Raw genomic sequence first — 16296 nt, 5'->3', positions numbered from 1 at the left:
TTTTTTTCAAAAAGCCACTGGACATAGAGATTCAGATTGCTCATTCAAATAAAAATTTAAAGATAAAACTTTTTTGAAACAAAATAGGTTACGACACCATAAAGTTTATATTTGGCCATTTTTCACAACAATTTCGATCCGATTAGGGCAAAATGCAAACTAGTGGGACTTCGGAGAGTGAAGATCGTTTTAAAAAATATCAAAAAGATAGAAATAAAACTTTAAAGTCATCAAGGTATGCTGCCACGTGGGGGCACACTTTTTCTAAGCAGATACAGTTCGCAAAAATAAAAAGTTATTATGGGCAATTATTTCTAAGCTCATCTGTTTTTTTTTTAAACTTTGTTAATTCATTCACAGTATAGCATACTTCCAAACCAACTGCTAAAAGTGATTTCATTGGATCTTTCTATGGGAGATGGAGGGGGGATGAAGCCTCAAAATCATGCTTTTACATAATCATGGCATTATTTCCGAGATAAAACAACATTATGGAGGCGGAGGTAGTTTACCCTATAACTCTAATGCAATATGTTTGGACCAAATGGTTAATATAGATACTGAAGGGGTTGCAGCTCCTCTCTTATTGAGAAATTTTTTGAGCTTAAAGCGGGAGATTAGATTTATATACTTACCTTCAAAGACAGGATAGGATTGGGGGATTCCTCTAAGATGGAAATTTGTCCTAAGAATCACTAAATCTATCCTTGAAAAATTTGAAATTGTATCTTAAATTTCAATCTTAACATTTTAGTTTTTCCACACGGACATTTGTTTTACAGATACAACTTTTTTTCTCTTTTTTTTCATTATTTTAATGAAAATATTATCAAACCGCTGATTGTAGGAAATTGAGACAAGGCTAATTCAATAGGAAATAATTTTGATTTTAGCACCTTTTTAACTATCAAAACAAGTTTTATATATATATATATATATATATATATATATATATATATATATATATATATATATATATATATATATATATATATATATATATATATATATATATATATATAATATATAAACAGGCTTTGTTTCAAAAACAAGCAATGAGTGACTTTCAAACTTAAATCGAACAGAAATCATCTTAAATAGGATAATAGATGGTGCTACTCTGGACCTCCATCTCGAAGCTAAGGCTTAACATATTCTATCTTGAAATAAAAAAAAAAGACTACAACAAGTATTGTCAGTTCATAACTACACATTATTTCTTTACTGCAGAACCTTCAAAATATTTGAACTGAAAATTCCATTAGGCAAATGAAGTACACCTACATAGACCCTTTTAATTCGTCAAACGTAGGGGGGAAAGTTATGCTTCGGTGTAGAGAGATGCAGGTTGGAACGAGCAGCATCTCCTCCCATGCTGAGGGTTAATTTGGTTAGCTATCAGTTACAACCTCATTCTCTGCTTTCATTTGTAAGTACTTTATTTAACTTATATAAATATGTCTTTGAGCTTTTTTTCGCTTGACTAGCTTCCACTATTAAATGCTTGTACTATTTATAGTCACATTCACCATTAGTTTTGAACACTATTTTATACTTCTTCCTCAATAGAATTTCCAGTTTCTATAGTTATTACAGCTGTTTTCATTGATATCAACCCAACACTATTGCCATCTTCTTTGTCAGATTCACTCTTCTTGTACGCAGCGTACTGATTTTCCCAATCTTTTTTGGGCGAGAAGGGCCGAGCTTCATAACTGCTTGGCACTTCAGCGCTACTTCCTCGTCCAAAGCGATTTGGCATCTAAAAATATATATAAATGAATAAAAACACAAAAACTATGTCACCTAGAAGGTAATTTTAGTCTTCTCTGTCACGGTATAAAACTGTATTGTAATCATTAGTATGAAGGTGTACCATCGGTATTACTTCATAAAACTGTACTGAAAGCATGTATCTCGGTAACGTAGATAGTATTGTCTTATTGTTTTCAAAAATTTTTGTCTATATTTTCAGATTTTATGAGAACCAGGACTGCTAAGAGAGTGAGATATAATGAAAAATTACACGTAAGTGCTTGATCCAAAAGATCCAGGGATTCTGGCATGAGAATTGAATACAAGATGCTGCCCGAAAGTTAATTTTAAAATATGAATGAAATTACTCTCCATAGCTTGTTTCCATGATTACCTTTGAATAGTCTCCATGACAACGATTCCAGGGTAATAGTCTGCAGGGTAATGAACCTGCAATTCAAACGTTTTTTCATGACTACATGCATCATTGGAAGTTTAAAAGTGAAAGTGTTTGAAGTATATCCTATTGTTCAACTTTGTTCTCCTCAAATGTTCATACCACTGCCTAGTTTCAGGGTAACAGCTTCCAATCTCAGTATTGCTACAGGGTCATCGGTTCTCCAATTTCGAGGGTAGTGCACACGTGTACGTGATATCCTTTCTAGTAACTGTTCGGAAGTTTCAGTACAAATTTTGCAGTAATGCTTCTCACCACAGAATTGTCAGACAATGTCCGCTTCAAGGACTTGCACAACATTACAACAATCTTCACAAATAGCCTATTACGTTTTCATAATGTTTTCTGGTAGTCTGTTGCACTTGCTAGTGGATATCTTGAAAATTTATCATGTTCGGCTGTCGTCCGTCCATTTTTTACTCATTCTGTTTTACATTGACTCATAGAACGGTTTTGAAACACTTCCACCACCTTGCGATGAGTTTCCACACACTTGTTCCAAGTACGAAGCAGAAGTTGACACAGGTTCTTTGCTCGTTGGGTTTTAACAGCTATCGAGTTTTCAAAGCAGCCAAAACACATAAAAATGAACTTCCACAAACGCCCTAAACCCAAGAACAAACTCTCTTTACGGCACATATTTTGGCAGACAAATCCACAAGAACTTTTCAAAGCCCGAACTTGCTGGCAGTGGGTACTGTTTTCAACAGTTTGTGGTTAAAATTGAAACACCCCAGACTTATGACTAGCACTTAATTTCACCAATAACAAAAATTAAACAAAGTATAGCTTACGATGATTAATTTTACGGTTCCACAACCTGTAGTTTTTCAGTTTTCATATGAAATATAGGATAAGGCCTGCAATGTGGGCAGCTAAAAATAAAAATTATAAGTAGGGGTAAAAAGAATTCCTATCACTCAGTAATATTTCATTTTGAACCGATAAACCAAGTTTGCTAATGACTTTTTCAAATTATTCGTTTTTTCATAGAGCAGGTTTACAACTGCCAAAAAATAAAGATGTCCCAGTTTTAAAATTAAAGACATTTATGACCGACCCAGAAGTCGAAGATAGGCAAGGGCCAAATTTTTTTGTCAACAGTTGTGTTGAAAAAGAGCATTTTTAGTGGGTATACGATGACTACAACAGTGTTTAGTAAACTTTTTTTTTATGACGTGTTAGGTTTCAGAAAGGTATAACCAAGTTAGCGTTTTTACGGATAACCGATTGTTCTTAAAGAATCTATATATATCGCAGAGGTAAAAGGATTAGTTAATAGATGCTGGTCACAAAATATCAATTGAATTCCCAGTGTTTACATGGCCTCTATAGTCCTGGATACTGCTTGATGCATGAAAATAAAGTAAGATTCCAATATATTGAATATTTGTTATTGGTTGCTATGGTTGTGTTCGATTTTTTTTTTTTTTTTTTTTTTTTTTTTTTTTTTTTTTTTTTTTTTTTTTTTTTTTTTTTTTTTTTTTTACTACGATTGCTGTACATACGTATTAGATGCTCTCAGTTAAATTTAATCCCATTGAATTTGATTTTAATTTGAATTTGGATTGAAATTTATTTCATTTCGATTGAATTTAATTCTTTGTAGAGCGCAAAAAAAAGAATTTTTTGGAAGTTTTAGAAAGTCTCCCAGCATCTTCATTGAAGTTCACTGCTTCAAAATAACTCATAGAAGAGTTCATAACAAGTAGCATAGTTTTCATTTGTGAAATCTTAAATTAACTTGGTAAAAAAAAAGCACCTGAAGTGCCTAATTCAGTCTTATTGCTAATATTCCATGAATTGAAAAGCCAATAATTTTGATTTTCATTCAATTCAAAAAGTTTTTCTTAAAAAAACAGAATGCGGAGAAAACAGAATCTTCGCATGAAAAAAAGTAGACCTGGCTGTCAAAAATTTAAACTGAGAACTAATGTTTCATTTCGATAAACAAGAATTTCATTTTGACATTATTTATAATTAAATGAATGTTACTTAAAAAATAGGTAACTCAACCCTCGTTTAACTCAACCCCCGTCAAATCAACCCATTTAAATCAGCCATCATTCGACTTAATGTCCATTTATATCATTTCTCGTTTACTTAGCCCCGTTAAAATAAATCCTATTAACTCAGCCTCCTTTTAACTCAACTACCACAAAACTCAACACCCTTTCAACTCGGCCAACGTTCAATTCAGCACTCATTATGATATCTTCTTATTCTTTGTTGTACCACGAGATAATAAATTTTTAACACATTATGCACTTGGAATAGCAAAAACTGACCACACTGTTATACTATACTACATACACTGTTATACTATATACCCAATTATACTTATAAACGACTTGCAAACTATACATGAAGGGCATTTTACCATAGCTATTAAAAGGATTGTTTTACCTTTTCCGCCCTTTAGTTTGTTTCCTTTTAAACTTGACTTACGATACGCATCATGATTTCTATTTCTTTTAGATTTTAATTCCAATTATAAAGATTTGTCGTAGTTTTAATCTTGACTTTCTTTATTGACTGTTTATGATGATTTATTTTAGTTTTAAGCTGGACTACCTATATTTATTGTTGTACGATAAATTAAAAAAAAGATTATTCCTCTTGAATTTGCAGCGTAAAAACTTTTGTTCTACTTCATTCTGTATCATATACGCACAAAACAAAAAACAAGGCTTGAAATTCCAAAAATGATGAATAAAAGTTGTAAAACTAAAAAGCATCCCTCTCATCTAACCTTTCATTTGCTTTTGTAGAGCTTGTTTTGAGTGAAATAGTTTCTAAAATTCTTGTAAATTAGAACCCACTGTTTGATTGGGAAAAAACAAATAAGAAACAATAATACTGGAATGTAACTCTAAAGGATTCTAAATTTAGAAAATGACAATTTTACTGACGTTATTCCTCTATATATATAAATATGTACAAACATACACAGACACACATACAAACACACACACACATATATATATCATGAAAAGAGAAATCACCAATGCAACAGCACAAACACACTAAAAAAAAAAAGAAAAAAAGAGAGAGACAGAAGGAGAAAAGGAAGACTGTTTTCCTAAATTAGTGATTAATGTGATTAATATAGACAAGCACTTGAATGAGGCCTTAACCCTACTCATCCAAACAATCACATAGGTCAAACAGCATAGCCACACACAATCAACCATAAAGAATAATCGCCACTCTAAATTCTCTACCCAGCACAGTGTTGTGGCTACCACAGAATATCCATGGCATCTCCGCGTCAGGTATCACCCCCAAAATATATGCCTATGAAAGAAAAAAAAAAGCAAATGTAAAACAACCAAGTAAAACCAAAACAAGCTTATCCTGTTAATATATCCCTCCCTTTAGCAACAATAGGTAAACTAAATATTATAAATTTTACCAAATCACAAATATTAACACATTGCAAAAAACCTGAATAAACTAAACAATTATAGAATTCATCATTACCATGTGGCTAATTTTTAAGAAAATCCGCTCAATTAGAAACACAATTCAAAATAAATGGCGCTGAGACAACATTTCTCGAACCTCCGAAATTAGTTGAAAATTTCTTTAAGTATTTCTAGATAATTCTTTTGATATTTATTTAAAAGTTCGTTATAATGAAAACTAAATTTTTTAAATTGCCAAGTTAATTTATTTGCAGAAAAACCTCGTGATATCAATTTTTGGCTTAAGATTTTACATCTATTTTTAAAATCAATATAATTACTACAAATCCTTGCATAACGAAGTAACTGTGAGAAAAACGCTGAACATGTGATATTTGAGTGTATATTACTTTCAGGGAATGGGAAACTAATCACTTCAAAATCAAAATCATCCGTTTTATTATACATTTTAAAACTTAATTTATTATTATCACAAATATTAATATTTAAATCTAAGAAATGATCTTCATGACCAGCGCCATGATTAGCTCAAGAATAAGCTCTGATGGATTTATTTTTAGAAATATCAATGAAATCCTTACAATTTAAGACCAAAATATCATCTAAATATCTTTTATTATTTGACAAAGCATGTTTTAAATTAATTGGATTATTCTTATCCATCATATATTTATATTCTAGTTGACTTAAAAACAAGTCAGCTATAAATGGGCTGGCATTCCCCCCCATGGGAATTCCCACAATTTGCTTGTACAAATCACCCCCAAATCTTATATAAGTATTGTATAAAACAAATTATAATAACTCAAAAATCATATCCAAGCTGTAACATCTCAAGTTAACTGTAGTATTAAAGCAATTTGTCCATATAGCTTTTTTATTATAAATGTCTATTTTTAAGAACCTTTTACTAGATAAAAGGAAAGATTTCTTGATAACAGTTCTTAAATTATCAAACACTAGATTAAGTGATAAATTAGTATACATTGTCACAAAATCGAAAGACTCAATTCTTTTAGCTGAAACCATTGTTAAAGAATCTATCACCTGCAGTGAATTATTAACACTCCAATATGGATTAAAATTCGAAAACTTTTTAATACCAGAACAATAGGTTTTAAGTTTATTTACAATTTCCTTTAAAATTAAAGAGAGGTCAGTAGCAGCAATGCGGGTTGGACATTTAGCTGCTCCAGCAATAAACCGTGGTTCAGGGGGATTCTTATGAAATTTTACAGTCCAATATAGGAATGGGAATTTTTTATCATTGTCATTTATTTTAATATTAAAATTTTTAAAAAGTATTTCTTCAGTCTTTTCAATTAAATTCTCATCCTCTATATTTACCTTTTCGTAAACATTAGTTGTGCGTAACTCCCTTTTTAAGATATCACAATACAGCTTCTGACAAATTATGGCAAAATTATTATTAGCTTTATCCACTGGCACAATTACAAATTCATTCTTTAGATTAGCAATTGCTTGTTTAATCTTCGCATTATAAAATAATGATTTAGTGTTACTATTTTTTAAGTTAGAATATATTTTATTTCTTATTCTACTAATAATTAAATTCTTCCAACTTTGAAAACTCTCTTTATTTTTATTCTCTTTCTTACACCACTTATCAATAAATAAATCAAAATCATTTTCCAAGCCATCAAGAACACTCGATGGTTTCAGATGATGAGAAAGACGGAAATTAGCCCCTTTATTCATTATCATTTGAAGATAATCTTGCTTTATTATTGACAAGTCCCCTGTTATAACATGTTTGTAAGTAGGATTTACAAATGGGCCAATTTGCTTACAATTACAAATCGGTTTCCAATTTATATCACTATCTAGTCTTTTTAGTATTAAATTATAATTAAAAATAATTTCCCCAATAGTTTTTGAAAATTTATAAGTTAAAACTGGACTATCATTATTATTCAAATTACTAGGAAGGGCCTGTTTCACGTGCCGCTGATTTAAAATTTCTGGTAATTAATATCTTCAATCTTCTTACAAGTAAAATTAATAGGTAAATATAATCTGTTATCCTTATTACTAATCTTATCGAACTTTTTCTTTTTTGAAATAAATTTCGTTTTAGTTAGAATACAAATTGTATCACATATTACTTTAAAATTATAATCAAGAGCTGTATTATTCTTAACAATCCAGAAAATTTTGATTAAATTCCTCTTGGATAAATTATTTAGACATTTTATTACAGAAATCATACCTCTAGATTCAAGTAGCTGGCATAGATCTATAGAAAGCATGTGTACATCTAATTCATTTTTTTCTATTATTTTTCCTATGTCCTCTCGATCGTTTTTTACGTTTAGTAGGACAAGTAAAAGAAGGATGGTCCATAAAACCATCAATACATTTAACAACAACATGAGACATGTCACCATATTTTGCTACACGATCTTTTAGCCCAAAAGGATAAGCTGTACCAAGAGTATGGATCCAGAAATCCTCCTGTTTACGTAGTCTATTATTCTTCTCTTCTTTATTTAAATTTTCTAATTCTAAATTTTCTAAAATTGTGAGGTCAAACAGCATAGCCAAACACAATCAACCATAAAGAATAATCCATGGACAGGCAGTCATGTCGTCAATAAGTATAAGTCGTCATTTACCAAACAATAGAAAAAATAATAAAGACAAATAATTCAGAGGCAACAACCCAACACAAGGGCTCATCAGGAGAATACACTGGCCTATAGGGTTTCGCCACTTTAAATTCTCTACCCAGCCAAGTGTTGTGGCTACCACAGAATATCCATGGCATCCCCGTGTCATATATATATATATATATATATATACAGGCCTATATATTTGTATATATAAGGTGTAGCTCATCTGACATGATAAACTTTAGTTTCTAATTAAGTTTTTGCATTACCAAAGACTACATAAACCATGAAAAAAAATACAACAGCAGTCGCGAATCACTTATCGAGTAAGAAAGGAAGATAGAGTTTTTTTCCATCAGTTAATTAAATTTCAAATGTCAATTTATTTTTAACCGAGCCTTGTTTTCTTAAGTCTTCTTGTAGCAATTGTTGACAGGACTAAACAAAAAGCTGAACATCTGGAACAAACGTAGCAGAGAAAAATTGAACTTTAATTTATGGAGTTTCACCAGATATCTCACTCCTAGCAAAATACATTGGAAGACAAGTTCCTTAATTACACTGGTAATCAAACGAAACTAATCAGCCCGCGTAATCCAGCACAATGTCACTGGACTTGATTGGATGACGCTCCGCCTGCGCTTGGATTGAAAAAAAAAACTCAGCCCGCGCTCGGATTGGATAACACTCTGCCCACTCAATTTCATTGGATATCGTCAACCTTTAGGAACCCAAATCTTCTGATCAGATGTCTTTTGATGTTTGCAAAACTATTTTAGTAAGAAAAATAGTCTTACTAAATAATTATTACTAAATAATAATTCTATTACGAAACTCCATCCCTTCGGATGTCCTTCTTTTTCTTTCTGCAAAGGCATTATTTCGTCGGGTCTTTCCAGTTCAACAATTTTTGTATCTCTTTTTAATTTTATCCTAATTTGTATGTCACTTCTCTTCTTTCCAAATCATTTTCAGTTATATGTTAAATCTCCTTCTAAATCTTCTATATGTTAAATGTCCTTGTCTTGTTCCAGTGTTTCTTTTCTTCTTTTTATATATATTTTATAAAAGTGTTTTATTCTTGTTCTCTGTGGTCCATTACAAGCAAAGCTTCTTGGGTCTAGTAACCACTTTACTTTTGTAATAGTTTTTCTTTTAGTATTAATAAATTGATTGATTGATTGATTGATTGAAGAAATTTGTGTAAGCATCAATAATCTGTGATAAAGGTATTTGCACGCTTAAAGACTTAAATTTCCTACATGCAAATCCTCATGTTTTTTTTGGAAGAGAGGACAACTTAAAAAATATTAATTATACAAATAATTAAACAAATTGCTGGAAAAATCATAAGTATCTTAAGATTCCGGGACAGAGCGCAGGCCTAAAGGCCCTTACTCTACGTACATGGATGTTTCCCTCATTTTAGGTTTAATTGCCAAAAAGATATTGACTTATAATTATTAACAACAAGCCTTTAAACAGTACAAAATATGTGAGTTAAATTCAATGCATCATGTAACGGGCCAGAACATAGGTCAATTTTCCAATTATCCAAACGCTTTGCAATTAGCCGTTAAGTCTGTTTTAACATCAATCACAATAAATTGACAAAATGTTTAAAACAGAGTTTATTTTTAACAGTGAGAAAATATGTAAATATTGTTTTCATTTGTTGATTTTTCAGTCCCGAGCAATAAATAATATATTATAAGTAGTAAAAAAAAAAAATCTGATATCAGTGAAAGCCAACGGTTTAAAAGGAATGGTTAATTCACAAGGTCACGGGTTCCCATCCCACCGATGGCAATTTTTTCAAGGATCAATTTTTTTTTCAAATGTCAGGGGTATATCTGTTGGCCCTTTTGTTACCAAAAACCATTGGTAACGATCTTGTAATCTTGGGGGAAGCACAAATATTTAGAAAAAACAGGATTGAAATTTGAAGAAATTACTGTTTGCCGTGAAATTAAACGATTTATCATATGTTTTATAACCACATATTTGGGAACAATGTATGTAGCATGTTGATAATCTTGTAAATTTTCAATTAGAATTTGGGAGGGGATCGGGCCCCATGGGCCACCGGATGGGGAACGAATTGATGTGGAACCATTTGTTTGTATAAGAAAGGAGTCACGTCTAGTCTGAATCGATTTATAGTCTTTGATTATACAAAGTTTTATTTGAAAGAAAAAAAACTGTAGCTACGACCATGCGAAGCACACTCATTTTGAACAACCAGGTGGAAAGCTCAGGCAGGACATCCTGAACATCCATTGGTTGTTCCAATGGTTGTTTACGCTGAAGTTTAGTTCTTCAGTTCGCTCTTTACGCAATTTTTTTTAGTACCTTTAAAGAGCTTTCTATTCTAATTAAGTGGCTTTTGGGATTCTGAAGTCATCCTGAAGGATTGGGACAAAATCCGAAATTTAGCGTAAAGAGTGAGGTATTGACGAGGGGGTGACCAGCTCATATGCGTAAGAATTTCTGGTTGTTTTAAGTGTTAATTTTGCTTGTCATTTCGGTTGAAAATACTTGTTTTTTAGTTAATGTAAGAAAAGGAGCCCCTAGAAGCTTAAGCGATACTTGATTTTTGAACGTTATGATGGATGGAGAAAAAATTTTCAATATAAACTTGGTTTTCAGTAAAGTGAAAATGACACCCCAGCTTAGGAAATTTTAAAAAAGGCGGTAGTCGTTCTCTTATTTATTTTATTTTATGTTGGTTTTAGGTTTGACTGACTTAATTATTATCTTTAAGTTCTCGTTGTTATATTTTTCATTTATTCATTCAAGGTAATTTTTTATTTGGTCAAAGTTTTACTTATTATGTATATTAATTTCTGTTATTTTTAGGTTTTAATACTGTTTATATTTTTCTTTGATAAAGGTTATTTAAAGGTTTGTTTTAAACAAATTACATGAAACATTTCATTCCACCAAGAAAACTTTTCGGTTTTGTACATTGTTTCACTATTCCATTTCTGAAAGACGAACCGCAATCTTTGCTTAATCTCGTGTTCTTTCGGATAATCTGCTTTGTGTTACATGCCATTTCATTTCTTTTTTTAAGACGAAGAAGAAGTTTGCACATGACCTCTATTGTCTTTTCCAAGATTATGGAACTTAGTTTCGTCAAAGCGGAATAGAGCCCTGGCTTATGCTGCTTGTCCCGTTTATTTAATTAAGGTTCTACATTCTACACGCTCGGAGAAGGAGTAGGTGCCGACTGTTCTCATAAATCAAAGTAAATTGCAATTTCCTGCATAACCTCAAAACTGCTTAGTGAAAGATAGGAAATTATTACTGATTAAGCGACGCAAGATACTCCCCTGATTCCATCTCGATGTCTAGATTCCAAAAGACTCGGAAATTATTCCACGGTTCTAAAAATGCTCATATTTTCTATGGTATCAATAGCAATTAAAAGACTTTCATCAACTAATCAAATCATTTTTGGGAATATTCCTGGTGCAACAATAGGCTATCAATAATTTAATGCTTCCGAATTTTGGTAATAAAAACTAGAATTAAAAAATTTATAGAAAACTTATTCACGTGTCTGGAAGTTTAAGTTCGTTGTCATATCTGGTATAGCTAGGAAAACAACAAACAAATGACGGCAACCCCTCTAAATAGCTGTAATTTGTGTTTTTTTTTCTAAGAGATTACTTGTTTGTTTTTTTTTTACTGAAATGAAGTGTGCCTCCTAGCCATGCCAGCGGTTTAAAATTTTTATTTTTTCAGAAATCGTAATTGATTCAGAGTACAAATTGGTAACATTCCAATATAGGTTAATATATCAGTGCTGATGAAACTCTCTGCACAGATGAACAGTCGGTAGAATAGTTATTATATCGTATTTTCTAGTGGCCTATTAGAGGTAGATTTTTGGAATCGCCTTTTGTATCAGTCAGGCTATATTTAACTGGATACTTTTGACTCTGTAGACACGATCTGCAATACATCTGTGGCAGCTCTGAAAATCTCGAGAGTTCAGATAGGCCAGTGCCAGACTCTCCCTTTCTTGTACACCCTGAATGTGTGTTAACGATAGTGGTTTTGACGATCTTGCAGACTTTCTTTGTTTTAGAGAGCTATACCATCTGACAAAATAGACCATCTTCAAACTCTATGTATTTTACGAATGGAAAACATAACTTCCAGTAAGGACTTTCCCAAGCAAAGAACTATAAAATGAGACTCGCTATTGACCTGTACACGTCATAACAACCTCAGTGGAAGGATAAACTAGCAGTAGAAAACCATCAGGAAAATTGGCGGATCCTTCTTGATGCCCTGGGCGCCTCTAGAGGCAGAGGTGGGTCTAAGGTCTAAGGTGATCACAAGCATGGGATTACAAGGACACGCTGTTGCTTCAATTTATTTTGCATGCGGCCAACCATCCTTGCGTAAAGTCTTGATGCATTAATTCAGTGAGTTATTTTGTATATCAGTAGTACTACTTTATCCATTAAAATAAACATTAATGGAACCTTCTCCCATCTCAAAGCCTTAGGCTTTAGCCAAACACGTAGCCAACTCTTTTTTTTACTGGCGAGGAAGAAGATTAGAAAAATATAAAATTGTATTAATCTATGAATAACATTGTAGAATTACACACTTTTATATTTCTTAGGAATCTGTTACAAAGGTACCTGTGCATACGCCCCGTATTAATTAAATAATATATAAAAAATAAAAAGAAACATTAGTTTGTTAAAACAATGTGAAAAAACAACCAAACTCAAAATCCCATCTGTCCTGTGTAAAGAATGTGCCTTGGAGAACGCCTTTAGGTTTTTTCTATCTGGCCCGTAGATTTTTAGACATTTAAATTTGTTGAGCCCTATGTCATCCTCAATTGAACTTATTTCTAAGAATATAATACTATCATTGACTAGTTGGCACAGTTGACTGACGCGTCACCCATTAATCACAGAAAACCTCAGGTCTCGCATTCAAATCCTACATCCGTAAAATAATTCTGAAATCATCGGGAGCTACTTAGCAACCATCTTAAATTATTGCAGAATGTGTTCTGGAATATCGTCAAGAAATGTAGAGCCGCGTTGTCCAGGTTTATTCAGAGTTTCATTGATCCTCAACAATACCTTGGTTAAAACTGTTTTCGCAGTTATGCTTACGTAATAATTCATTGACTTCAGTACATTGCACCTGCTAAACTGTAGCACAACAGCCACCTGTGATTTCTTGCGTAAGCCCGGTAGCGAGGAAAACCTTCCCTTGTTCCATTAGTTCTGGATAAAACCACCCCAACCTCGTTTGAATTTGCATTTGAAAACAATAATATACCCTAAACTATGATGCAACAATGACAAGTGTGCAATGTTCAGAGTTCAAAGTGAACACACCTGGATTAAACAGGATATTTTATGAACTTATTAATTAGGTAAGCCCTATTTAGCTCAAGAATTGTGAACTATTTCAGCACTAGGCTATAAGCCTTTATCTAGCAAAAACTAGTTCATTATAATTCAAAGTTTCGCATTAATTGGTTAAGGATAATAGTGACGTGTAGCCCTGACCTACATAAGAGGATTATCAAAAGAACTATTTGTGAATAAGAACTATAGAAAAGAATTATTGAGTTATTATTCTTGAATCATTTGAATGGTTTAGTTTACCAACAAGCAAGCAGAAGAGGGGAGGTTTCTGTCGCAAGGGCCGTAGTACCTACCGGGAGTGGTGTCTTCCTTAAACTGCGTGGAATAGGTAGCAGAGACCCACACTTCTCTCGGTAATTGGTATACAAATTTGGCCTGTTTCAGGCATGATTCCTGTTACCAGTAGTGATGACAATCACTACTTTTTTAATATTGATAGAGAAAAATCTCTTGTTAGAGATTTTGTAGAGAAAAAATTTTTTCAAAATTTTGTAGAGAAAAATTTGCTAATGGGCGCAGAGGATGACGTGATTGAAAGGCACGGAATGGAATTTTTGACACTAATTTGGTCAAGTTTGCAAAGACGTTATTGTGGCAGCTATGTCCGGGTCATGAAGATTGATCTACTCGGAAGGGAAATATTGCACTGTTTAGTCATTTCAGCTACATAATTACTCCATTGAAATGTCTTGACGAGACTGACACTGATGTTCCAATTTTCGTCATAAAGCACCCTACGGAAGTACCCTGCCTCCCTGCCACTACCTACGCCTCTCTATTTTAAAAATTTAACCAGCTCAATCAAGTTGTTTTGGGAAGGTCTTCAAAACTTGATAATTATGGATTGAGCTTCGCACAATTACCTAAGCCGGCTTCAGTGGTAAATTCTCATGCAACCGTTATCTTCTCAAAGGTGCCTGACGCCTTATCTGACCCTCTTAAGTGAAAAGCTGCTATAGACCAGATTACTGGACATGAACTACTACATAGCATAAAGCCCATCAATGACAGGTGGTATATCAATATGGAAAAGTCTGCTACGGAGGACTTCTGCTCGTCAATCCAGAATGTAATATCTGGTACTATAACAAAAGTGGTTTCCAAGCGGTTTTTCGGTATATCACGTAATATTTATATCAATGTTGATATTACGGTACTCAGGAGCCAACACGGTATCAAGGATGCTCAAAGATTGGGCCAATCTAAGTCTGTGAAACTCGAATTTTTGGATTCTTTTGCTCAATCTACGTTCTTCAAGCCTGGCCTCAGGGTGGGTTATGAAATTTTTCCTGTTTAAGAGTTTAAGGACCTACCCAAATGCTATTTTAAATGCCGATCGCTAGACCATCTGCAGAACTCCTCTCCAAGGGTCCTCTAGGGGGCCGCACATATCAACAAAAGATGAACCATGCATTGCAGATCCCAACTTTGCAAACTGCAGCCAGAAACACCCTTCCCATAGCTTTTCCTGCCCTGTTATTAAAGGTCGGATAAAGCGCAACTCCACCCTTCAACCGTGAGTGCATCAGTTTCAGTTATTTTGTTTAATGTAAACGGCAACAAAGATATGGATTTTATTATTGACAAGTTGTACCGTTCCTACGATTTGGCATAACTCCAGGAGCATCTTGTCACTGCTTCAAGTTTGAATTTTTTGCGTCAAAGTCAGCATCATACTGTGTTACTGAATCTGCCAGAAGTTACTGGGGTCACCCTTCCGGTGGACTGGCCTGTGTCTTTAAACGGGACATCCATCTACCCTCCGCAGTACTCTTCTACTCCGACGAAATTTTTTTTGGCTGTGCATGTTGGCAGTATCGTATTTATAAACTCTTATCTCCCATATAAATGATACTCGATCGGACTGTTGACTAATTTCAAAAAGGATTGTGCTCTGCTGAAGAATCTTGTGAATCAGGTAGCGTCATACTCTCTATAATATATAATAAACGGGTGACCTTAATATAGATATTAATCTATCTTCTGTTAAAAGTTGTTTGCTTTTTGAGCGTTTTCCATCGTACTAATTTGTGCCCAAATCTGACAAATTTTCATATATTCATCACTCTGGGATTATAAGTGATATGGATGATATTATTTACTAGCCTGGTATTATCTCTTCTTCTGCTACTGTTCATTTTAACGAGGAAGATACTGACCACATGCCAATTTCAGCGACATTTACAATGGGTATTGATCCATCAAGAACCAACTGCTCGCAAGAATAATCGAACTGGTTTGAAAAAACAACTGGAGCTAAGCAAATATACCGCACTACATCTCTAATTTGACAGACCTTCTTTCTATCATACGTGTTCCACATCATCTTCTTCAGTGCCAGGTACCTACTAATGGTAAAGGCGATATCGACTACTGTTACAACCAAATTGTCATGTGTATGAAAAAGGCAGAAGAAGATGCCATACTTCGGCAACTTATTGATAAAAAAAAAACCTATCTGGTCAATGGACGCTTGTTTAAAGTCGATAAAAAATGAAGCGAAACAATGGCTCCAGATATAGAATGAATGTGGTCGGCCAATTTTCAGGTGTGTGGCTGATATCTAACTACTACTACTACTACTAATAACTCACTGCAGCACCAAGCCACCT

At 33.2% G+C, this 16296-nt stretch overlaps 1 protein-coding gene across 1 annotated transcript in view; it reads right to left on the bottom strand.

Moving 5' to 3' along the window:
• Positions 1–1028: 1028 nt before the first annotated feature.
• LOC136030822 (orexin/Hypocretin receptor type 1-like) overlaps positions 1029–16296 on the bottom strand; it is a 165864-nt gene continuing 150596 nt past the window's right edge. Inside the window, exon 8 of the mRNA XM_065709867.1 lies at positions 1029–1762. Coding sequence (XP_065565939.1) covers positions 1550–1762 — 213 coding nt within the window. The 3' untranslated portion in view covers positions 1029–1549. The remainder of the gene's footprint in view (positions 1763–16296) is intronic.

This window comes from Artemia franciscana, chromosome 9 (genome assembly GCF_032884065.1).
Source record: "Artemia franciscana chromosome 9, ASM3288406v1, whole genome shotgun sequence".
NCBI classification, from domain to species: Eukaryota; Metazoa; Arthropoda; class Branchiopoda; order Anostraca; family Artemiidae; genus Artemia; species Artemia franciscana.
This window is presented reverse-complemented; position numbering and strand designations above follow the sequence as displayed.